The sequence below is a fragment of the Panthera uncia genome, chromosome D4 (assembly GCF_023721935.1).
Source record: "Panthera uncia isolate 11264 chromosome D4, Puncia_PCG_1.0, whole genome shotgun sequence".
In the NCBI taxonomy this organism is placed as follows: Eukaryota; Metazoa; Chordata; class Mammalia; order Carnivora; family Felidae; genus Panthera; species Panthera uncia.
Genome location: NC_064807.1, coordinates 83,357,689 through 83,380,488, shown reverse-complemented (window position 1 = coordinate 83,380,488; position 22,800 = coordinate 83,357,689). Strand labels below are relative to the sequence as shown.

The 22,800-nt window shown below is 44.5% G+C and overlaps 2 protein-coding genes across 10 annotated transcripts in view; one reads left to right on the top strand and one right to left on the bottom strand.

Annotated features, from left to right (window-relative positions):
- RPL12 (ribosomal protein L12) overlaps positions 1–22,800 on the top strand; it is a 534,927-nt gene that overhangs the window by 396,774 nt on the left and 115,353 nt on the right. Inside the window, exon 6 of one of the 2 annotated variants that reach the window (XM_049638031.1) lies at positions 21,688–21,818. The exons of the other annotated variant lie outside the window; for it this stretch is intronic. Coding sequence (XP_049493988.1) covers positions 21,688–21,803 — 116 coding nt within the window. The 3' untranslated portion in view covers positions 21,804–21,818. Of the gene's footprint in view, positions 1–21,687; positions 21,819–22,800 lie in introns of those variants that run through there. 2 annotated transcript variants of the gene reach the window in all.
- Positions 1–22,800, bottom strand: part of RALGPS1 (Ral GEF with PH domain and SH3 binding motif 1) — a 271,670-nt gene that overhangs the window by 205,010 nt on the left and 43,860 nt on the right. For all 8 annotated transcript variants that reach the window (XM_049637854.1, XM_049637835.1, XM_049637824.1 and 5 more), the window contains 3 exons: positions 20,475–20,596; positions 17,007–17,114; positions 3,897–3,947 (listed from right to left, as the gene is read on the bottom strand). In XM_049637854.1, the coding sequence (XP_049493811.1) occupies positions 3,897–3,947; positions 17,007–17,114; positions 20,475–20,531 (216 nt within the window). In that variant the 5' untranslated portion in view covers positions 20,532–20,596. The remainder of the gene's footprint in view (positions 1–3,896; positions 3,948–17,006; positions 17,115–20,474; positions 20,597–22,800) is intronic.

Here is a 22,800-nt window from a genome sequence, read left to right as displayed (position 1 = left end):
GAGCCTGGAGCCTGTTTCCGATTCTGTGTCTCCCTCTCTCTCTGCCCCTCCCCCGTTCATGCTCTGTCTCTCTCTGTCCCAAAAATAAATTAAAAACGTTGAAAAAAAAAAATTAAAAAAAAAAAAAAAAAAAAAAGAGAACTGCAAAGAAATGTTAAACTGCAATCAGGAGTCTGCTGGGTAATAGTAACACCAATATTATCCTTTTAAAATTATTGTGTGTATATATATGATGGGATAATACAAAAATGTAATCATTTAATGTTGTTAGGAACCCAAACTGTCAGTGTAAAAGAAATCATGGGGGAAGGGAAAGGGAAAAAAAATAGTTACAAACAGGGAGGGAGGGAGGCAATCCATAAGAGACTCTTAAATACAGAGAACAAACTGAGGGTTGACAGGGGGAGGGGGGAGATGGGTAATGGGCACTGAGGAGGGCACTTGTTGGGATGAGCACTGGGTGTTATATATAAGCGATGAATCACGGGAATCTACCCCCAAAACCAAGAGCCCACTGTATACACTGTATGTTAGCCAACTGACAATAAATTATATTAAAAAAAAATCCCATGAAAATCAAGGCAATTAAGCTCGAAACACTGTAATGTTAGATGTGAACTGGAAAGACCAACATTATATTGGTCACATGCCTACAAATGACCCTCAAATCTCAGAGGCTTACACCAGCAATATTAATTTCACACTCCGAGGTCGGCAGAATGGCTGCGGGTCAGCCAACCTCCCCTGGGCTCACTGGGGCGGGGCCAGGTTAGGCTGGAGTGCAGGCTTTGGGTTAGGTCGGGTCATCCATGACATCCTCATTTTTGGACTCGGGCTGAACGAGCAACAGCTACCCGTACATCACGGAGAGTGGAAGTTCCAAGAGGGCTGGCCATGCCTCTCACTCGCCACGTGCATGCTGTCACTTGTGCCCAAGGCACAGGGCCAAGCCCAAAGTCAATGGGATGAGAAACACACACCACCCACAGGGAAGTCATGCCAAGGGTTAGGAGGGAAGGAAGAGCTGTGGAGAAAGAACACCACCTACCCTAATTATGAACTCGTGACTTTTCCTTTCAAAAATAAATATTTCCTAACCCTGTCCACCAAAAGGGCCTAAAAGCAACTGCAACCTCCTCTCATAAGCATCCTTTCACCCAGACTGTGGTTTCTGAATATTATTCACCAGTAAAAGAAACCAGCACCCTGAGGGACACCTGATTCCAGGTCTTCAGCAGGAAATGTACAACATAACACTGACATAGCTCATTGCACCAAAGTGCAAGGAAGCTATCAAAACCAAGAGGATCATGTTAAAAGGATACAGGAGCTGCACCAAGGGCTCCCATTGGTTAAAGAAAGGACAATTCACCTATCAAATAGAATAGTGACTACAATTCACTGAAACACAGATCCTCAACCCCACTCTAACCCTATGGAATCAGAATCTCTAAGGATGGACTTAGGTATCTGTATTTTTTTTTTTAACAGAGCTCCCCAACTGATTCTGAGGCATAAGCAGGTCTGAGAGGCACCAGGCCAAAGGCTTCCTCATCTTCTGGGAGGGCAGATCACTCAGAGTGCCCATCTTGCTCTCAGATGCTGGCCTCTGCTCCCTCGGAGCCTTGTCAAACTGCTAACTGTCCTTCATTCTTGTCCTTCCAGCTCTGGGGTGGTCCAGCCACAATGTGGCAGACATCATCAAGAAGAAAAATCCCAGTTTTCAGTCTACTAACAACAATAACAACAGCAAAACAGCTGGGACGGCTCCCAGGGTCCTCCTTTTAACCACAGTTTTGACAATGAGTATGAGCAACAAACTCTCCCATTTTTAGCTAACATAGATCAAAGACATTCAAGTTTGGGGTTTCTCCATATATCTCAAAGTAATTAGTTCTTAATCCTCACTCTTTATCAGAAGCACCTGGTAACCCTCCACAAAACAGGGCTGACTGGGCTCCAGGCTCTGACCCAGAGATCCAGATCCAATGGCCGAGAGTGGAATCTGGGCACCCCATGTTTCAGAGGCTGCCCACGTGATTCTGACGTGCAGCCATGGTAGACAACCACCGCTCCAAGCTAAAATCTTGAAAGCTAAACATCACCACCTTTATGTCTTATCACAATGTGAATCAAGATAGGTCTTGGACGAGGCACCTTCCAAACCTCAGTGCCCCGGGGGAAAGTCTTGGTCTGCCCCTAATTGTGCCTCTAAAGAACTTCCCACCATTTTCCCTCCAACAATCAAGCCTGAGCAGCCGCCCCAGCCCTGGGCACAGGTAGGTTCAGGATTCAGGGCTCACGGCAAGCTGGGCTCCTCTCCCAGATGCTCAGGACAAAGAATAAAGACTGTAATGTTTAAACTGCTCCAGATCAAAGCCAAGCAGACAACATGATCACAGACAGCTTCAAGCTGAGAACTAAGGCAACCATCATACAAATACTCCTCCAGAAGTCTCCAAAAGGTAGACTCGTTTTTTGTTGTGTTTTTTTTTTTATTTAAAAAGAATGGGGATAATTCCATGTTAGAAGAAAACAGTAAAAGATTGGAAGTCAGCCAATTCAAACAAGCAAACATAGTTCTGCTCCCCAAACCTGATAAACATAGTGCACACGCACACACACAGGTGCACGTGCATGCGTGCGCGCGCACACACACACACACACACACACACACATTCAAATCATTGCGACGCCCTCACATAGATAATGAGAGCAGCCAGTGGCACTAGTTTCCTCCTAATTTGCAGTAGGTCAGATGCCAGCTCTCAGAAGGCCTAAATCCTTTGTCTGGCTTCGTATTAAAATATGCTGCTTTTCTCGAAGATTTAACAGCTACCATACTATAAGAAGAAGGGTTGTATGTCAAGATAGTTCTGGAATTCACACCATGGTTGCAGCAGACACTTTCTGACCTATCTCCCCATCTACACCCCTCTTCTCTAAAATGTGCACCCCATTCACCAGGCTGGGTCCCCTCAGCTGTGCCTGCCTGTTCGGTCACATACCCCTGGCGTAGATTATGAACCAGCACTAGATATGTGGCTCAGCCGGGCTGGGTTGAGAGCTACTCATCTCAGTCTGGAAGGTGGATTAAAGGAGGATCACATAAATGTGAGCCCTTCGGGGAGGCCAGCTTGGACCACGTGAGCAGACAGGAAAGAAGGCAGGAGAGCAAAAAAGAGGAAACAGCAGAGGCAAGAGGCAGAGATGGCTTGAGTCTTGGTTGGCACTCTAGCTGCCTGAACTCCATGCCTGTGGATTCCACCAAGTGCCCTTTTGTCCTCGTATTAAACTCCTTTTCTGCCTATTCAGCTACTTTGAAATGGATGCCTATCACTTGCCAACAAAAAAAGATCGCTGACTAAAACAACTATAAAGCCTTGTTATCAACTACTAAACACTTCCAGGATATTTTTAAAGACCAAGACCAACTTTTTTCTCTTTATTGGATACGCTGTTTCTAAAAATGTACATATGCTTTTAATGTACATATGTACGTGTTTTGCTGTGGCAACTGGTTTTGAAATCAGAAACAAGGCAACCACCAGAATTTGGGATCAACAAAAAGAAAGCTCTCTAGAAAAAACGTTCCCTCACAGGAGGAGGGAGGGGAAAAGGAATCAGTGTGGGAAGGCCTGGCTCGGTCATGGAGGCCGTGGGCACCGAGTGCCCCCAGCCTCACCCGAGTGGGCCCAACTCAGTGAAATTCTCCACAGAATTCAAACAGCTGGCTCACAGAACGAGCACCATCAAGAATGAGAAGCTCCTGGATGCTCTCTCTAACAGGGGCTTAAGTCAGTAATGCATTTATAGAGACTTCAAGAAAGAAACCTGACTAACTCCCCTCTTCCCAGCTACAGTGTTTAGAGCAATTTAAAGGACAGAGTACAGACCTCCGGCTGGATGGCTTTAAACACAGGTATGTCCATTAACGTGATCTGGCTCTGTAACAAAAGAGAATCAGTATTAGAATAAACCGTAAACCAAAGACAGCTGTCATGTTACTTTAAATCTATACAGGGTAAGAACACATTCTCCCATGAGACACAAATTAAGAAAGAACAGAATAAAAAATTTCTAAAATGCCTCTCCTATCCTTCCCCCTTCGTAAATCTTGTCCCCACATCCTTCTTTCTTTAATGTGAGACAAACTCCCAATTTAAGAATTGATAATAGTCATTTGGAGGGTGGAACTGAGATGAAGGGGAACATTTTCAGTTTGGATATTTTTGTACTTTGTGAGTTGTTGCTTCAAGCATGAATTACTTTTGGCATTTAAAAAAGTTGTAGACACAATATTAAAAATTAGAATGCTAAAGAGACACTATCTATTACTCTAAATTTAAATTTTTTTAAAAAAACTGTGGCTTATAGAAATTGTACATTTCTTCTGAAGTCTCAGCCTCCTCTAAATTATACAGTAGAGTGCTACTCAAGACGCGAGGACCATGCTGGACCGCAAACTATTCATTCCACCAGCCCACAACGAGAGAACTTCAGAATTTGAGAGCAAGCATTTGGGAACTTTTATAGCAAATTGCCACATTTTTATTGTATTTTTTTAAAGTATCAGTCCTCAACAGATAGGCGATGAAAAAAAATGGCCCTTTACCACAGCTAGCTTGAGAAGCATTAATGTTGTAGATACAGAAAACACATATAATTAAAAGGCTGTTCTAGGGGCGCATGGGTGGTTCAGTGAGTAGAGCGTCTGACTCTGGATTTCAGGTCTGGTCATGATCTCTTGGTTCAGGGGTTAGAGCCCCACGTCAGGCTCTATGCTGATAGTGTGGAGCCTGCTTGGGATTTTCTCTCTCTGTCTCTCTCTCTCTCTCTCAAAATAGATAAATAAACTTAAAAATAAAATGAAATAAAATAAAATAAAATTAAATTAAATTAAAAATAAAATAAAATAAAATAATATAAAATAATAAAAGGCTGGTCCCATCGTTAGCTGCTCATCGGGCAGCAATAAGAGAAAGCATCCTTGCTGATCTTTCCAGGCCAAGGCAGAGACTGAGCTGACTTCACATGACCTGCCCATCTCCACATGTCACCTGGGATGCCAGATGTCAGTTAACAGACACCTCTGTGACAGGCCAGGGAAGGAGAGCCAAGGGCATTTGGCTGCCTCCTAATGCAAGAAGATACCCTGCCCCTGGCACACAGGTCAAAGAGGAGGACGTGATGCAGGGGAAGGAACTTGGGCTCTGGAACCAGCAGGACTTGGGTGTATGTCTGGGTAACACTGCTTGACGGCAATATTCTCTTTGACGCATGATTTAACCTCTCTCCCAATCTCAGGCGCCACATCTAGGAAATGATGACAATAATCCCTATCTTATAGGATCCTTGGGAATATGTAAGACAAGAAGTGCAGAATGTCTGGCATATGACAGGTGCTCTCTCTAGATACAGATATGCACATGTGTATACACATACATATATACATGCAAATAGAGAGAGCGCATCTGTGTATGGTGTAGAGAGAGAAACACATACACAGAGACTGAGAACGTCTGTCAGGTGCCAGGCATTCTGCACCTCCTATTTTGAATTTTCACAAAGATTATATATACCACAGACCCATGAACAACACAGGGGTTACGGATGCCAACCTTCCACAGTTGAAAATCTGCATATAACTTTTGACTCTCCAAAAGTTAACTACTGACAGCCTACTATTGACCAGAAGCCTTACTGATAACATCAACGGCTGATTAACACATTGTATGAATTATATGCTGTATTCTTACAGTAAGGTAAGCTAGAGAAAAGCAAATGTTATTAAGAAAATCATAAGGAAGAGAAAATACATTTACAGTACTGTATTTATTTAAAAACATCTTTATATAAGTGGATGCACACAGTTCAAACCTGTGTGTTCAAGGGTAAACTGTACCCACATGTGTGTTCGTACATTTATACTTCCATATCGTATGTATGCGAAGTCACACAGATGGGCTCATGTACTGGATGTGAACTTATGGCTCCTGACCAATACATGAGCTAAGAAATAAGGGACTAGTGATGCATTTGAATATTCATGTATCAAAGTTGCTCTAGAGAACACTTAAAGGAGGCTGTTACATTGAGTCAACAAATACTGTCATGAAAAAAAGCCTCATGTCCAAAATACATGAGAAAAATGACAACAACGCAGTATGTCAGGTGTAACCACAATCCGGGGCTAAGGTGCAGAACTGTGGTTGCCTCTCGGCATAATTTAAAGGTGGTCCAAAAGCACTGGGTTCCTGAGAAGCACAGGATGCAGGCCAAAGCGTACCATCCTCAGGGCTGAGCGGGAGAGGGAAGTCAGCAGGTGGCCTCCGTGGAGAGCCTCTCTGTCCCCTCAAAGGGGCTAGTGCTGCCACTAACGGAAGCTCAGGAGAGGGACAGCAAAGGCGCTGGGAATGAAGAAGCACTTGGGAATCGAGTCCTTCCACCTCTGGGTCTACCCACCAGCAGTAAGGGGGCACTAGACGTCCACACAAGGTGGGTCTGGCCCTTGTAACCCAGGTGTCAAGGGACGACTGAGGCCTGGAGGCCTAAAGGTCTGCATGTCTGGCCCAGAGCTATGTCCCGGGCAGTGCAAACAGACTGGCGATCCTCCTGCCAGACCTGTGGAGACTGCTAGCCAAGTCCCCTCACGTTTGGATTAATTCTGTCATCCTGGGGAACGGGACGGCCTTATGGAAACAGGAGATTCATGCTGAAAGCTCAGAGGGCCTTGGAAATCCGTCCTGTGGCTCAAGTTAACTCCCTACCCGGGAGAACCAGCAGGATGGTTGCTATGTCATTTAGGAAGAGAACCAAAAGTCCACTAATGAGAAAATAAGAAAACTTCCTCTCCATCCTGCCATCATTTCTAGGGCTTGCTACCGAATTTCTAAATGATTTATGCAAATAGTAGCTTTACGTCTCACACGGTTTTGGAAGTTCCAAATATTGTGATCCCTGCTCAGACCCTACGTCAGAAAGTGTATTCAGGTTTTTTATTCAAAACAAACAACAACAGAGGTCACCAAACTTAAAACAGACTGGCTGGTCCCAAACACACAATCTGAGGGTTTTCCGAAGTCTCTCGTGCATTTTTATCCTCACAATTCTGACCAAAAAAGAAGCCGAGTCCAGAACAAGAATATGTCAATACACAGGTAAAATCTTCAGATTACAAATGTGTCATTTTAGAACAAAGCCATACACGCACGGAAAGGGTGCTGACCAGCCGTCCTTCCCAGGAAGCGTGGGGGCTCCAACACAGGCAGTTTTACCAGAAAGGGAGGGTGTGGGTAGGGATGGAGGCTTGAGGGCGGCCAGTCCCGTCCCCCTTCACAGTGGCCCTCAGCCTCAGAAGACCTTGCCCCTCCCTCAGGGGAGAGGCCCGGGCTTCGTGGAGAGAAGGAGCATTTCCGGGGATGTGATGCGGCCTCTGTAAAAACGCCCGGCAATAGGGCCCTCGGGTCCACAAGCAGCACTTGTCGTGAGGAGCAGGCGTGGTATGGAAGTGTTGAATCACTACACTGTGCACCTGAAGCTAATATTAGATTGCACGGGAACGGACTGGGAAACATAAGCACAGTGAATGAATGAATGGACAAATGAATGAATGCAGCACAGCCTCCACAGTGGGGCACACAAGCCTGGACGGAGGTGCACACTCATGAACAAGTCTCTCCACGGCTTCTCCTTATCTTTGGAAATAAAGCCTTCAACAGATGTCCAATGAAGCTAGCCACCTGGCAATGCCTTTCTTAATCCTTTTTTTTTTTTTTTTTTTTTTGAGAGAGGGTAACAGAACACCAGCAGGGGTGGGGCGGGGGGAGGGGAAGCCACACAGGAACCAAAGCAGGCTCCAGGCTCTGAGCTATCAGGGTTCAAACCCACAAACTGCGAGATCGTGACCTGAGCCGAAGTCAGACACTCAACCTACTGAGCCACCCAGGAGCCCATGCCTTCCTTAATCCTAACTCCTCCAACCCCCTCCTTCACCCTAGTCAAGGACTCCCTAAAAACCCAGGCTTTTTAGGGAAATGGCCAATCTCCACATATTACAAAACATTTCTGTTGAGGTGACTCCTTCAGAATGGAGAGACCTACTGGAGTACTTCACAATATGGCCCTAAAGAAAGAGGGTTACTGGGTGGATAAATGAAAGCTACTTAGCTAAAAAGGAAAGCAAAACACACACACACACACACACACACACACACACACACACACAAAACCACAAAAAAACCAAAAAACAAAAAAAACCCAACTGTTTTCTACATATGCTGAATGTAGTGTTTCCCCCTCTGACACTGGTGACTAAATCCCCTCTTCCCAGCCACAACCTTAGTATAAAGGCTCTCTCAACCCCCAAATAAACAAACAAAAGAAGTTGTTGGCAAATGAGTGGCACATTTTGTAACAGAAGATACCTTTAAATTTGCATTTAGATCACTCCACCAGCTCATGACCGGGAAGGCTCACAGAACAAAAGGGCAATCAGCTCCACAGATACATTCCTACTTGTACTCCTAGAGCCACAGAAACATGTGTGGGGCAAATTTAGAATGACAGTCAAGGAAATGCAAATTAAACAGGAAGATGCCATTTGTTGTCCATCAGTGCCACCAGGAGGGACAGGACTTTACAGACTGCTCTGTTCTTTTTGAAAAGCAATCTGGCAGCAACCCATTACAAAAGTTCTTTAACTCTTGCTTTTTCTGAAAAGTCAAACTTCTAAAAAAAAAGTTGCAAGAATAGTATGATGAACTCTATAACCTTTCACCTGGCTTCACTAATTATTAACATCTTGCCTCATTTGCTTTTTCTCCATGTATATAATTATATATACACCATTTTCTCCTGAACCACTCGAGAATAAAATGCAGATATCATGACTCTTCACCCCTAAATCCTTCAACATGTTCTTTCCCAAGAACAAGACCATGCTCTTACATAATGATAAAATTATTACACTCAGGAAACTTATCATTGCTACAACAGTATTATCTAATATTACATACAGTCCACATTCAAAATTTGCTAAAATATCCCAATGGTTTTTACAGCAATTTTTTCACAATCCAAGATCAGGCATTGCAGTTAGATACTATCTCCTAAAAAGTGAAATGAGCATATGGCTGACACAGCAATCCGTATACCTACAGAAAGACAAGCGCTAGAAACAAAAAAGGCCACAAAAAGGGACTTGTTGGGAGAAAAAAAATTATGGTACATTCAGACTCTGGAGTTTCATGCAGCTATTAAAAATAGAGAATTAGGGGTACGTGGGTGGCTCAGTCACTTAAGCCTCCGAATTCAGCTCAGGTCATGGTCTTGCAGTTCACAAGTTCGAGCCCTGCATCAGGCTCGGTGCCGACAGCTCAGAACCTGGAGCCTGCTTCTGGTTCTGTGTCTCCCTCTCTCTCTGCCCCTCTCCCACTTGCACTCTGCTTCTCTCTCTCTCAAAAATAAATAAACATTAATTTTTTTAAAAAAAATAGAGAATTAAATCTATACATATTGACCTAGAAGGATGTCCATGAACTATTGATGACAAAGTTCCAGCTTTGCTCTTTACTCTTTCAGCCTGCTGAGGAGGAGGATGGAAATCTAGCTGTCGAGCACCCCTGCCGAGAACTTTTCATTACAAAATAACACACATTCACATAAACCACATCAAGCAATTACACGGTTTGATGACTTATTATAAGATGAATACCTTGTAATTACCACCTCAGTCAAGAAATAGCTACCTCAATCAACACACGAACGGACCCCGAAAATGGGGTATATACACACACTAGGGAGTATTACTCAGCCTGAAAAAGCAAGGAAATGCTGACATATGTCACAATATGGACAAACCTTGAGGACGTGATGCTAAGTGGCAAAAGCCAGACACACAAAAAATACTGTCTCGGTGGTTGAGGGTAGGGGGGATGGAGGGTTGTTTAATGGGTATGGCGTTTCGGGTGTGCAGGATGAAACAGCTCTGGAGATCAGGTGCACGACAATGTGAATGCACTTAACACTACTCACCTGTACACTTAGACACGGTTACAGTGATAAATTTTATGTTGCATATAGTTTACTACAATTCAGAAAAGTCACCCCAGAGTTTTTCCCTGTGCCTCATCCCAATCACAAGGCCTCCCTCCGGCCATGAGAAACAGAGGTCCTGACTTTCCTCAAGTTTCTTTACGATTTGATCACCCAAGTGTGTGCACCAGGGCATCATGGTGGCATCTTGCCCGTTTCTTTTTTTAATGTTTATTTGTTTTTGAGAGAGAGAAAGCGCAAGCAGGGGAGGGGCACAGAGAGAGGGGGATAGATAGATAGTCCAAAGTGGGCTCTATGCTGACAGCACAGAGCCCAATGTGGGGCTCGAACTCACAAACCGTGAGATCATGACCTGAGGCGAAGTTGGATGCTTAACTGACTGAGCCACCCAGGCACTCCTTGCCCACTCTTGAAAGTTTAACGTGCGGCACCTGACTGGCTCAGTTGGTAGAGCACGTGACTCTTGATCTTGGAGTTGTGAGTTCAAGCCCCACGCTGAGGGTAGAGATTACATAAAAAAATAAATAAAAATAATATAAATAAAATAAAAGGTTGATGTGTGTTTGCAAGTTTCTTTTAATCTACAAGTATTCTCTCCATCTCTTGTTGTCCTCACAATGTATCTGCTGGAGAATCCAGGCCATTTGATCTACACAGTTTCCCACATTCAGAGTTCAGGTCAACATGTTCCTCTGTCCTTGGCATTTCCTGCAAATTGTCAGCTGCACCCGGAGACTTGAGCAGACACAGGTTTGATCCCTTTGGCAGGAATGGAGGTGGTGCTGTGCTGTTCCATCAGGAAGCACATAATGTCTCTCCTTTTGTGTCAGTAGCTATTGATGCTCAATGCTTAGATCTATTAACTCACTCGGGTTATAAAATGATGATACTGTATTCCAATTCTATCATTCCTTTTCCACTTATTAACTGAAATTATCCTTACCCACTATTTGGTTACCCAGTACAGTTCAAAAGTTCAAAAATGAAAGGTAAGACAAATACTGGATTCTTTCTTTCTATTTCTTAGGTTTTAAGGTAATAAATTTGTTCCCTATTGTCATCCAGTGATGACCCATTGTTTGATGGGTTTCAATCAATTCCAAATATTATTCTTTTGAAGCTCAAAGGATCCCATCACTGGACAATGGCAGCTTCTTCCTCTAGGTGGCTCCTGAGTCCTTTTGACATGACCCTCTTGGTCCTCGATAGCTTCCTCACTGGTATTGGAAAGATGTACAGGCTCATCTTGAACATTTCCTGTCCTAGACCTAGAATCAAGCAATTCTCTGGGAAGCCCCAGTCTCTTTCAGTGGTAAATGGTATTTCACGACCACAGTCTGGAATTCATACTGATATTTCCAATTCAAATTCAGGATACTTTTCTCCCCCTAACTTACTTACCTTCTTCTGTATTACATCTCTTATCTCCTTTCTTCCATATTGAAAATCCTGGTCTCAAGGACACAGGGTATTCAGGATTGCATTATCCCATAATTATTCATTTCCTTTATCCTACTTTATTCACACAACAGTCTTAGAATAACAATATTAATGCTACCACCATCAGTGTAATTACTGAGAAAAGTTATGAAAGTTTTGTATATGTTCTCTCCATCCTCCCACATTTTTGACAGTTTACACTGTAAGAGTCACACTGCATCTATTACATGGGTAACACGGCCATTACACACCATACCTTCTCCTTCCCTTAGTCATTCGGTCTTAACTCTACAGTAACTGAGTGTTCACTGCTCTCCATAAGTCTTTATAGTGATGTTTTTCTAATCATTTTCATGGCCTGAAGCTTGTTCTCTGGTAAATTCCTCAGAAAGGGTTCACAGGAATAACATTCTCTGAAGAATAATCTTCTTGCATGTTCATAATAGTCCGTGCCCTTAATACCTGAAAGTCAGTGTTACTGGATATAAAATCTTTGGCTCACATTTTTTTTCCTTGACTTACTTGATTACATTATTTTGCTTTCTTTTGGCAAAAAGTGTTTGGGTCAAAAATATTGATGGTAATCTAATTTCACTTCTCTCAATAATTTCATGTTGCTTACATGTTGAAATGATACTATTTTAGATATACCAAGTAAAGTAAAATATATTTTTAAAGTAATCTCAGGGGCACCGAGGTGGCTCAGTCAGTTAAGTGTTTGACTCTTGATTTCAGCCCAGGTCATGATCTCACGGTTTGTAGGTTCAAGCCCCGTGTAGGCTCTGCACTGGCAGTGCAGAGCCTGCTTGGGATTCTCTCTCTCTCTCTCTCTCTCTCTCTGCCCCTCCCCTGTTCATGTTCTCTCTCAAAATAAATAAACTTTAAAAATAATAATAAACATTAAAAATAAAAATATAATTTCAACTCCTTTCTTTAATGTGGCTACAAGCAAATTTAAAATTGCATATGTGATATAGAAAACCCTAAAATCTCCACCAAGAAACTACTAAAATTGAGAAATGAATTCAGTAAGGTTGCAGGATACAAAATCAATGTACAAAAATCCATTGCATTTCTATACACAGATAATAAATCAGCAAAAAGAAATTAAGAAACAATCCCATTTACAATTGCACCAAAAAATGGTAAAATACCCATGAACAAACTTAACCAAGGAGGTAAAAGACCTGTACACTAAAAACTATAAAACACCAATGAAAGAAATTAAAGACAACACTAGCCCATGAATTGGAAGAACAAGTATTGTTAAAACGTCCATACTACCCAGAGCAATCTACAGATTTAATGCAATCCCTATCAAAATACAAACAGCATTTTTTATAGAACTAGAACAAGCAATCCTAAAATTTCTATGAAACCACAAAAAAACTCCCAAATAGCCAAGGCAATCTTAAAACAGGAAAACAAAGGTGGAGGTATCACAATTCCAGATTTCAAGTTATACTACAAAGCTGTAATGATCAAAACCGTGTGGTACTGGTACAAAAACAGATACACAGATCAATAGAACACAATAGAAAGCACAGAAATAAACCCATAATTATATGCTCAATTAATCTTTGACAAAAGAGGCAAGAACATGCAGTAGGAAAAAGGCAGTCATGGAGCCTAGGTGGCTCAGTCTGTTAAGCATACCACTTCGGCTTCGGTCATGATCTCATGGTTTGTGATTTTGAGCCCTGTCTCACTCTCCCTCAAAAAATAAATAAACATTAAAAAAAAAAATTAGGGTCCCTTCAACAAATAATGTTGGGAAAACTGGACAGCCATATGCAAAAGAATGAAACTGGACAACTTTCTTACACCATACATACATAAAAATAAACTCAAAATGGATTAAAGTCCTGAATGTGAGAACTGAAACCATAAAAACCCTAGAAGAGAGCACAGGCAATAATTTATCTGACATCAGCCATAACAACATTTTTCTAGGCATGTCTTGTGAGGCAAGGAAAACAAAAGCAAGAATAAACTTTTGGGACTCCAACAAAATAAAATCCTTCTGCACAGCAAAGAAAACAATCAATAAAACTAAAAGACAACATATCGAATGGGGGAAAGATATTTGCAAATGATATATCCAATAAAGGTTTAGTATCCAAAACATATAAAGAACTTATACAACTCAACACCAAAAACCCAAATAATCCAATTAAGAAATGGGCAGGAGACATGAACAGGCACTTCTCCAAAGAAGACATCCAGATGGCCAACAGACATATGAAAAGATGTTCAACATCACTCATCATCAGGAAAATGCAAATCAAAACCACAATGAGGTATCACCTCATACCAGTCAGAATGGCTAAAATCAAAAACATGAGAAAACGACAAATGTTGGCAAGGATACGGAGAAAAAGGACCCCTTGTGCTCTGTTGGTGGGAATGCAAACTGTTGCAGCCACTGTAGAAAACAGTACAGAGGTTCCTCAAAAAATTAAAAATAGAACCACCCTATGATCCAGTAACCACACAACTGAGTATTTACCCAAAGAATATGAAAACACTGGGGCACCTGGGCGGCTCAATTGGTTAAGCGTCTGACTTCAGCTCAGGTCATGCTCTCAGTTTATGAGTTTGAGCCCTGCATCGAGCTGTCAGTGAACAGCCTGCTTCGGATCTTCTCTCTCCCTCTCTCTGCTCCTCCCCCCACTCTCTCACTCTCAAAAAATAAACATTAAAAAAAAAAAAAGAATATAAGAAAACTAAGTTCAAAGGATATGTGCACCCCTGTGTTTATTGAAGCATTATTTACAATAGCCAAAATTAAAGAAACAGCCCAACTGTCCATCAACAGATGAATGGATAGAGAACACATGGTATAAATACACAAAAGAATACTACTCAGCCATAAAAAAAGAATAAAACCTTGCCATTTGAAACAATATGGATGGATCTGAAGAGTATAATGCTAAACAAAGTAAGTGAGTCAGAGATTTCATTCATATGTGGAATTTAAGAAACAAAACAAATGAATAAAGGGGAAAAAAAAGACAAAGCAAGAACAGACTCAACTATAGAGAACAAACAGACGGTTTGCTGGGGGGGGGGGGGGGGGGGGGATGGGTGAAGTAGGGGAAGGACACTTATCATGAGGAGTACTGAGTAATACATTGAACTGTTGGATCACTATATTGTACACCTGAAACTAATATAACACTGTATGCTAACTATACTGGAATTAAAGTGTTTTAAACATATATATAAATAAATTAAATAAAATTGCACGTGTGGTTCAGATTATATTTCTGTTGGATAGTGCTGGTCAAGAATGCCAGTCCTAGTTTTAAATCCCAGATAGACAGTGACACTTACCATCTGTGTGAAGAGGTGACTTTTCTCTTTAAGAACTGACTTCCTCATCAGTATACTGGGAATAACAAGTACACCTAATGTATAAGGCTGATGTGAGAAGTCGATTAGATAATACACGTAAAACACTTAGTGTTACAACCTAGACATGGTAGGTATTCAAAAATAGGAGTTGCCCTTATTATCACGGTCCAGCATTAGCTGAATAGTCAGCAGATGAAGGTTTTAGACCTGGCTCTGCCCACACCTGGCTATGTGATCCAGGCAAAAAAAAAAAAAAAAAAAAAAAATCATTTCTTAGATCCTTCATTTCTTCATTAGGAAATCAGGAGCTAACAGGTCATGATTTCACGGTCCATGGAATCGAGCCCCACATCAGGCTCCATGCTGACATCACGAAGCCTGCTTGGGATTCTGTCTCCATTCTCTCTGCCCCTCCCCCTGCTCATGCTTTCTCTCTCCCTCCCTCTCTCTCTCTAAATAAATAAATAAACATTAAAAAAAAAAAAAAGAAAGAAAAATGGGGCGCCTGGGTGGCTCAGTCGGTTAAGCATTCGACTTCAGCTCAGGTCATGATCTCAGTCTGTGAGTTTGAGCCCCGCATTGGGCTCTGTGCTGACAGCTCAAAGCCTGGAGCCTGCTTCAAATTCTGTGTCTCCCTCTCTCTCTCTGGCCCTCCCCTGCTCAGGCTCTGTCTCTCTCTGTCTCAAAAATAAAAAAATAAAATAAAATAAAATTTTTTAAAACATTAAAAAAAAGAAAGAAAATCAGGAGCTAATAATTCTGTTTCATTGGGTTACTCTGAAGACTGAATTCTTTCAGTCAACATGTATTCACTGACTACCTACTATGAGCTAGGCACTCTTCTGGGCACCTTGGAAAGAGCAATGAACAAGTCACAATAAGTTCCTGTCCTTAAAGAGTTTCTATTCTGGTGGAGGAGACAGAGCACAACTGTTATTCTATGGTGTGAAATGTTGGGTAGTAATGAGAAATTGAAGAAGCTGGAGCAGGAGGGTAAGGGAAAAGAGAGGGATGGAGAGAGGCCACTTCAGTCCAAGGACAGAGACAAGAGACAGGTAGAGAAGAGCCAGTAGGAGGGAAGGAAAGGACGTGCAGGGCCCTGCAGCAGGGAGATGCCAGGTGAGTCTGGGTTAGAAAGAAGGAGCAGAGGTCTAGCTGGGGAGCAGAGATGGGGGCAGGAGAGGAGGCTTGGCCAGACCCCAGGGGGCACTGGAGGCCTCCTGAGGAACACAGGGTCTCATTCTCCTACAAGGCAGCTGCTAGAGTTTTACACAGGTTTTTATATGATCCCTTGGCTACGCTGAAGGAGGTGACGCACGTGCCAGGCTCAGCAAGGCACAAAATAAACGCGGAGGCCGACAATGGCAGAATGATGAGATGCGGCCCAGTGCACTCCCACAGCACCCTGGAGGGCACAAAGCCTGGTCCGGCAAGGGGGACAGGGAGGAGTGGGCGTGGCGGGAGACACTTCCAGGGTTGCCCTGGGACAGTACCTGCAATGAGGCCCAAGGTCACCCCAGGGACAATATACTGTTCACCCTCAAAGTACAAAAGGAAGAAACCAAGTCCTGGCGAAACAAGGAGCCAACTCTGCCCCTCAGAGCAGCACAGACACACTTGTTGGAGAAGAAACAATTTTTAAAAACTTTATTATTACAAAATATTATTTTCTACCATTGTAGAAAACAGTCACTGTAAAAATGTACAATTTACAAATAAAGAAAAAGAAGATAAACTAAATTCCAATTAACCAGAACCCTACAACCAGAAACTACAGTAAATAACGTTTGGCTATTTATATCCAGATATTTAGGACTATGTAAACATCAGATCTAGACCTCTTCCTACACAAATATAAATCGTGTGTGTGCTGTACATGCTTTTTAAAAACGGCACCGTTCTCTATTAATTGTGCCATAACTTGCTCCTTTCACTTACTTTCCATATATACTGCGCATGACTTCCAAGGTGGTTAATTTCTAGATTGATGGCATCCTTTTTAATGCTGCTTGGCATTTCAAAAAGAATATTCTATCCCACGGTCCCTATTATGGGGCATTTGGCTTGTTTCCAACCGGAGAAACTTTTCGCTGCCCCCCACCCCCATCACACTGTTTTGGTGTCCACACACCCACAGCTGTCGTATTACTTACAGCAAACTCCTCGGGACTCACTTTCAAGACATCGAAGACAACGGCATCGTAGCTCTTGCTGGCATAGTCGCAGCCCTGGCCCTCCAGAGAGTCTGAGCTGCTGCTGCCCTGTGGAGGACAGGGAGAGAGGGTACCACCTGAGCAGTCGGGCTGACCCCAGAATCACTGGCCCCCACACCCAGAACCGAGGACACGAGAGTGACAGAACCATGCAGGGACAAAAGCTGCTACTGCTCGCTGCTTGGCCCTGGTCCATACAAATACTCTTGTTTAAATCTCTTGAGAACTCTTTGAGCACACACTATTTTTATTCCCATTTTGCAGATTAGGAAGCAGAGGCCATGCCACCTCCCCAAGGTATCGCAGCTAGGAAACTGAAGAGCCAGGAGATGAATCTAGTTTTGCATCTATGTGAGACCAGACACATCCCCCCTCAATCACTACCCCAGACTGCCTCCAGCCCGCTGTGTAGCTGGTGGGGTAAAAAGATTCAGCCCACTCTTCCTTCAGAGAGAAGCAGGCCTTCACACCTCAGGAGGCCTGAGGCAATCGTCTGTTCTATGACGTCTTTCAAACATCACCTGGTTTCACCTTTGTTTTTTTCTTGAAGTCACTGCAGGAAATTCTTACACAAAGTATTAAACTGGCCCTCAAGGCTTATTTCATGTAGGGGACACTTGGAATTCAAAGCCTGCTAGCTGATGAGGTGAGACGTAACCAACTGGCTTTGGAGACAGGCCCGAAAGTTCTATTTGGTAGAGCCCCTCGTTAAGAACACCCTGGGCCCTGCATGTAGAGAAAGTGTCTCCCATAAAAGAGCAAGTTAAAACTCCCCAAATGTGGCCAGTTTCATGAAACCCAACACTGCGGGGATCCCAGAATGTTGAACATACCTTCTCTTAGATTTTATTTAATTTCATCAAATTCTACTTTGGGGAACCAATCAAGATTACCACCCAAAAACTGTGCCCATTTGTAAATGGTTTTATTCGTCTCAACCCATGAAGAGGGACTTTGTGGTTTCCATTAACCTCAATATCTTGGACCGGGATTTAGAGAACATGCTTTTATTAATTCTTCTTTATTTCACTCTTTCCAAAATGGCTATATCTGGAAAAACCTTGCAATCTTACTGGAAACTGGAGTGTTTTTAGGCCAGTGAGGGAAACCACCAGTCAACAACTGAAAATGTGAGGTTAAAAGGAAGCGCAGAAACTCCAACCTGTAGGTTCCAACAGGCCTGTGTCATCTGAACGTTCTACAAACGAGGTTACAGTACCCAGAAGCCTGAGGTGACCTGAAGTAGCACATCGTAGGGTTAAGAGCTCTCACATCAGGCCTGGTTGGGATGCCAGCCCCGCACTAGCCGCTGCCTGACCTCCCCGTCTCTGTAAAACAGAGCTGCTGGACCTACTCCCCAGGACTGTGGGACGGGTTATATAAAATGAAGCTTACAAAGCAGCTGGCAGAATCCCCCTCCCCCGGAGACGCCGATTCAAGGGGCGTGGGTGGGGTGGACATGGCTACTTTAAAAGTGCCATGAATGGGGCGCCTGGGTGGCTCAGTCGGTTGAGCGTCTGACTTCAGCTCGGGTCCTGATCTCACAGTCGTGGGTTCAAGCCCCCTGTCGGGCTCTGTGCTGACAGCTCAGAGCCTGCAGCCTGCTTTGGATTCTGTGTCTCCCTCTCTCTCTGTTCCTCCCCTGTTCGCACTCTGTCTCTCTCTCTCTGTCTCTCTGTCTCTCTGTCTCTCTCTCTCTCTCTCTCTCAAAAATATGAACAAAGATTAAAATAAAAATTCAACTAAAACAAAAAGTTCCACGAATTGATGGGACATTCTCCCCTGAGGAGAATCTGTGCTTAACTTCTGAAAAGTAACAAACACTAATCCCAAGTGCCTCTGGAATTGGCAGTCTGTCCCGCCCCTCAGTTTTAGGCACAGACCCTGCCTGAGCAGGTGATTACTGGTAAATCACTCTGCACTTCCTCAACCACCTTCCAGAAAGCAGGCTAAGTGATTTTCCTCAGTGTAGTGTCATTGTGGTTAAGAGCACTGGCTTGAGTCACGGAAGCCTGGCTCCGAATCCCCACCCACTGCTGACCAGCTGTGTGATTTGAGCCAGTGTAGTCCTCCCCTCCTGCCTTGGTTTCCCCATCTATAAACTGGGGGTGAGGGTGAGTGTGAGGATTAGTGTGATAATGCCTGTGGAACATGCAAGGCAAGGGCCTGGTGTGTAATACACGCTGAATTATGGGGTGTATGTGTGTGGGGTCATTCAGTCACCAAAACCAATTGAGTACATGTGTTCTTTCACTCGCTAACTATGGAGTACTTGCCATGTTCCAGATACACGTATACACACACGTGCACATATACATATGGACGTACCTACACATAGTATATACGTACAAGGGTATATGTAGGTGTATATATATGCACATACACACAGAGATCAGAAAAGAAAGAAACTCTACTCGAGATGGAACGTAAACTGTGAATGCAAACAGAAGTCTGATTCCTCCAGTTACCGAACACAGTCCACTCCTGGGACCTCAGGTGTTGTAACTTCCCTGTAACACCCCGTTACATCTGCCCCAGACACACACACTCACACAGGGGGCCTTACTTAACCCAGTGCTGCTCCAAATACATCAGTGCTGGTGCTGATGACAATGCAGGGACTTTATTCAAATCTATACCGGCACCATCAGGGAATTTGAAAAGGTACTCACAAGTGTGTTTTCAGAGGCAGAGATCAAAATAAAGACTTTTTTAAAGGTTTCTAAGCTACGAATTGGTTCCTGTGAAGTTCTAGCTGATCACACAGGATCGTTTCAAAAGCCCAGCTCAACCGTGAGGGACTTACAAGCTCACCACGCTGAGTGTTCCCTTGCCAGCTTGTCACAGGAGCCACGCGTTACACGTTCAGCAAGGTGGCATCCCTGGGCCTGACACCCGCTCCTCCTAGCACGCCTCTCTCCCGTCACGCACTTGGAAAACAAGCTCCCAAACCCCCAGGGCAGGAGCCCCCGCCCAGGCCACTCTCAGACCACCAGTCCTTGCAGCCATTTCCTACTGAATAAGGCAAATGAGAACACTGGGCCAGTTGGAAGCACTTCTGTCTGACTTCATTCTGGAATGTGTGACTTATTTATAATCGGCAGCAGCTTTTCTTGGGAAAGATCTGATCCCATCGTGCCACCAAAATGGAATGTGGCACTTGCTATGACCGGACCGGGCAGGTGACAGTTTATCTTTGAAGAGAACCACCACAGAAAACACACTGATCCTCAGGGCTGACCGCCTCCCACATCTCACGCCTGGTGTGGCCAGGGGCCACGGGAGCGCTAAAAATGGTGGTATTCACGGAGCCCTGCTGCCCTGCTGCCCACAACTTAGCTGGGGACTAGGTCAGCTGAAAGGATTCCCCCTGCCCCCCAAATGCCCCAGTTCTCACAGCCCCTGTACCTGTGGAGTGGCGGAGGTGACCAACACACTAGCCATCAGACCATTCCTCTTGTACATAGTCTCCGGGCCACAGGGAGCTTCAGGGCAGCCTCCGTCGGTGACATAACCTGTCTGGAGAAGTCCTACAAGGAAAAAGGGGCTCATAAAAACCAGCTTCAAACCCAACTTCAACCCACCCTGGAGGGGGAGCTGTGCTAGACCCCGGGGGAGACCTTCATAAACAAAGCTTATAAGCCAGCAGCCTACAGGCTAAGTATGACCCACAGACATCGTTTCTTGGGCTTGTACAGGTTTTAGTATTTTTAAAATTCATCAACAACATTTAATTAGAAAGCTTCACATGGAATTATGGATTTCCAGCCTTTCTTGAAAATGAAACTACCTGGCAGTACTGGGCCCACGTTGCTACTTGATGAGCATCAGCGGAGCTGAGCAACAGCTGCCCCCGCACTGGAGCAAGTGCCTTCCGGACGGCACCTGGGTTGTGCAACCATTTGGGTGCATGCCTGGCCCTCTCAGGCACTAGAGTTTGTGACCTTTGTTTTCAAAGAAAGCAGGGAAAGAGTACAAACCGCTCCTACCGTGCTTCCCTGTGCACAAGACCGTTTCATCAGTAATAATGTGATCACAGCTAATATTCGCATACCGCTCACCCCATGCCGCGCACTTTGCGTACATGACCTAACCCTCACAACCGCCTCAGGTAGGTGCTATCGCTCCCACATTAGGTGTGAGGAGTTTGAGGCACAGAGAGGTTAAGTAACTCATGCTTTGGGGCCTCTAGTCACGCAGCCCCACCATCCCATCATCATTCAAGACCCTGCTCAAATGTCGTTTCCTCCGGTTACCGAGCCTGGACCACTGGAACCAGAACCAGATGCTCTCGTGCCAACGCGTACATGCCTCTAGGAGGGCATTTATCACATCAGTCAACGACACGGAGCTGCAGCCACCACCTGCTCTTTAGCAGGAAAGTGACCAGGAGAGTAGGGAGGGTGCAAGAAGGGAAGGAAAGGAGAAGGTCAGGTACCAGCCGGCAGCCAACTGCATTTATTCAGGCCAGAGATGAAGGTCCCCTGAGCTAAGCGAGGTTGTTGCAGTGGAGTCAGAGAGGAGACAGACTGGGAGACAACAGAGACAGAAAATCAACAGAAACTGATGGGGAAGGGCGATCGGGGTAGATGAGCTGAGGGTGAACGGTGTCTGGCTTGAGGTGCCAGAAGGACGGCGTGTCCCCCATCGAGGGCAGGAACAGAGGTGGTGCAGCAGATCTGTGAAGAAGATGATGAATTTAATCTGGGATATATGCCGAGTCTGCGGTGCCCGTGAGAAAACCCACCCTGGAGAGCAAGGTCTCGCCTGAAGCTCACTGGGGAAGATCGTCTGGAGATGGGTGGAAAAGATCTCGACCCTGCCTGTGACCTGCTGGAGCCTCAGCCCCAGGGCTCATCACAGAGCAGCGCTTCGGAACAGAACAGAGTCGCACGCCCGACAAGGTCCGTGCGCCCAAGGGTGCTGCAGGCTCCGTCCGCCCCCATCTCCAAAGCCACGATGGCCGCTCCCTCACAACCTCTCCGCCATCTTCCTCGCCAACCATCTCCTCCTGAGCAACAGCCTGTGAGCCGTCCGCCTTCCCACCTTTCCTCCCCCAAACGCTGAGAAGAACCAGTCTGAGCTATAAGTGACATTTGGGGGTCAGCCAGGGACAGCTGAATACGGATATTTTAGATGATATCGAATTACCATTAATTTTCTGGGGCGTGACAGTATCAGTGGGGAGATTAAGTAGGAGAAAGTCTGTCCGGGCGATGCGCTGTGGCAGAATTCAGGGCTAAAATGAGTTTGCAATTTAGTTTCCGATCAGTCTGCAAAATACGTTGAAGTAGAGATAAAGCAACTATGGCAAAATGCTAACGCCTGACATCTATTGACAGGCGTTCACTGCACTAGTCTCTCAACTTTTCTGAATGCTTGATAATTTTTATACCAAAAGAGAAGGGGGGGAAAGCACAGGTCGGCAAAGTTTTTCCTCAGAGGAAAAACTGAGCAGCAGAGGCCAAACTCCTCTTTCACCAGCAGGGAAAGGGGACGGGCTGAGAACCGCCATTTGTCAATCCCTCTGTCCTCGGAGGAGCCGTGCTTGCGGTCACCCAGGACCCCGAGCCGTGGCTGGGGCAGGTTTGGAAGGCAGCTGCGTGAGAGATGCCAAGAGACCTTTAGCAAAAGAAGGCATACAGATGTCAAAGGAGGGGAATGCCATGGGGAAAGGCGAAGCAAAACCACAATGAGACAGCGCTTCAGACCCACCAGGACGGCTATAATGAAA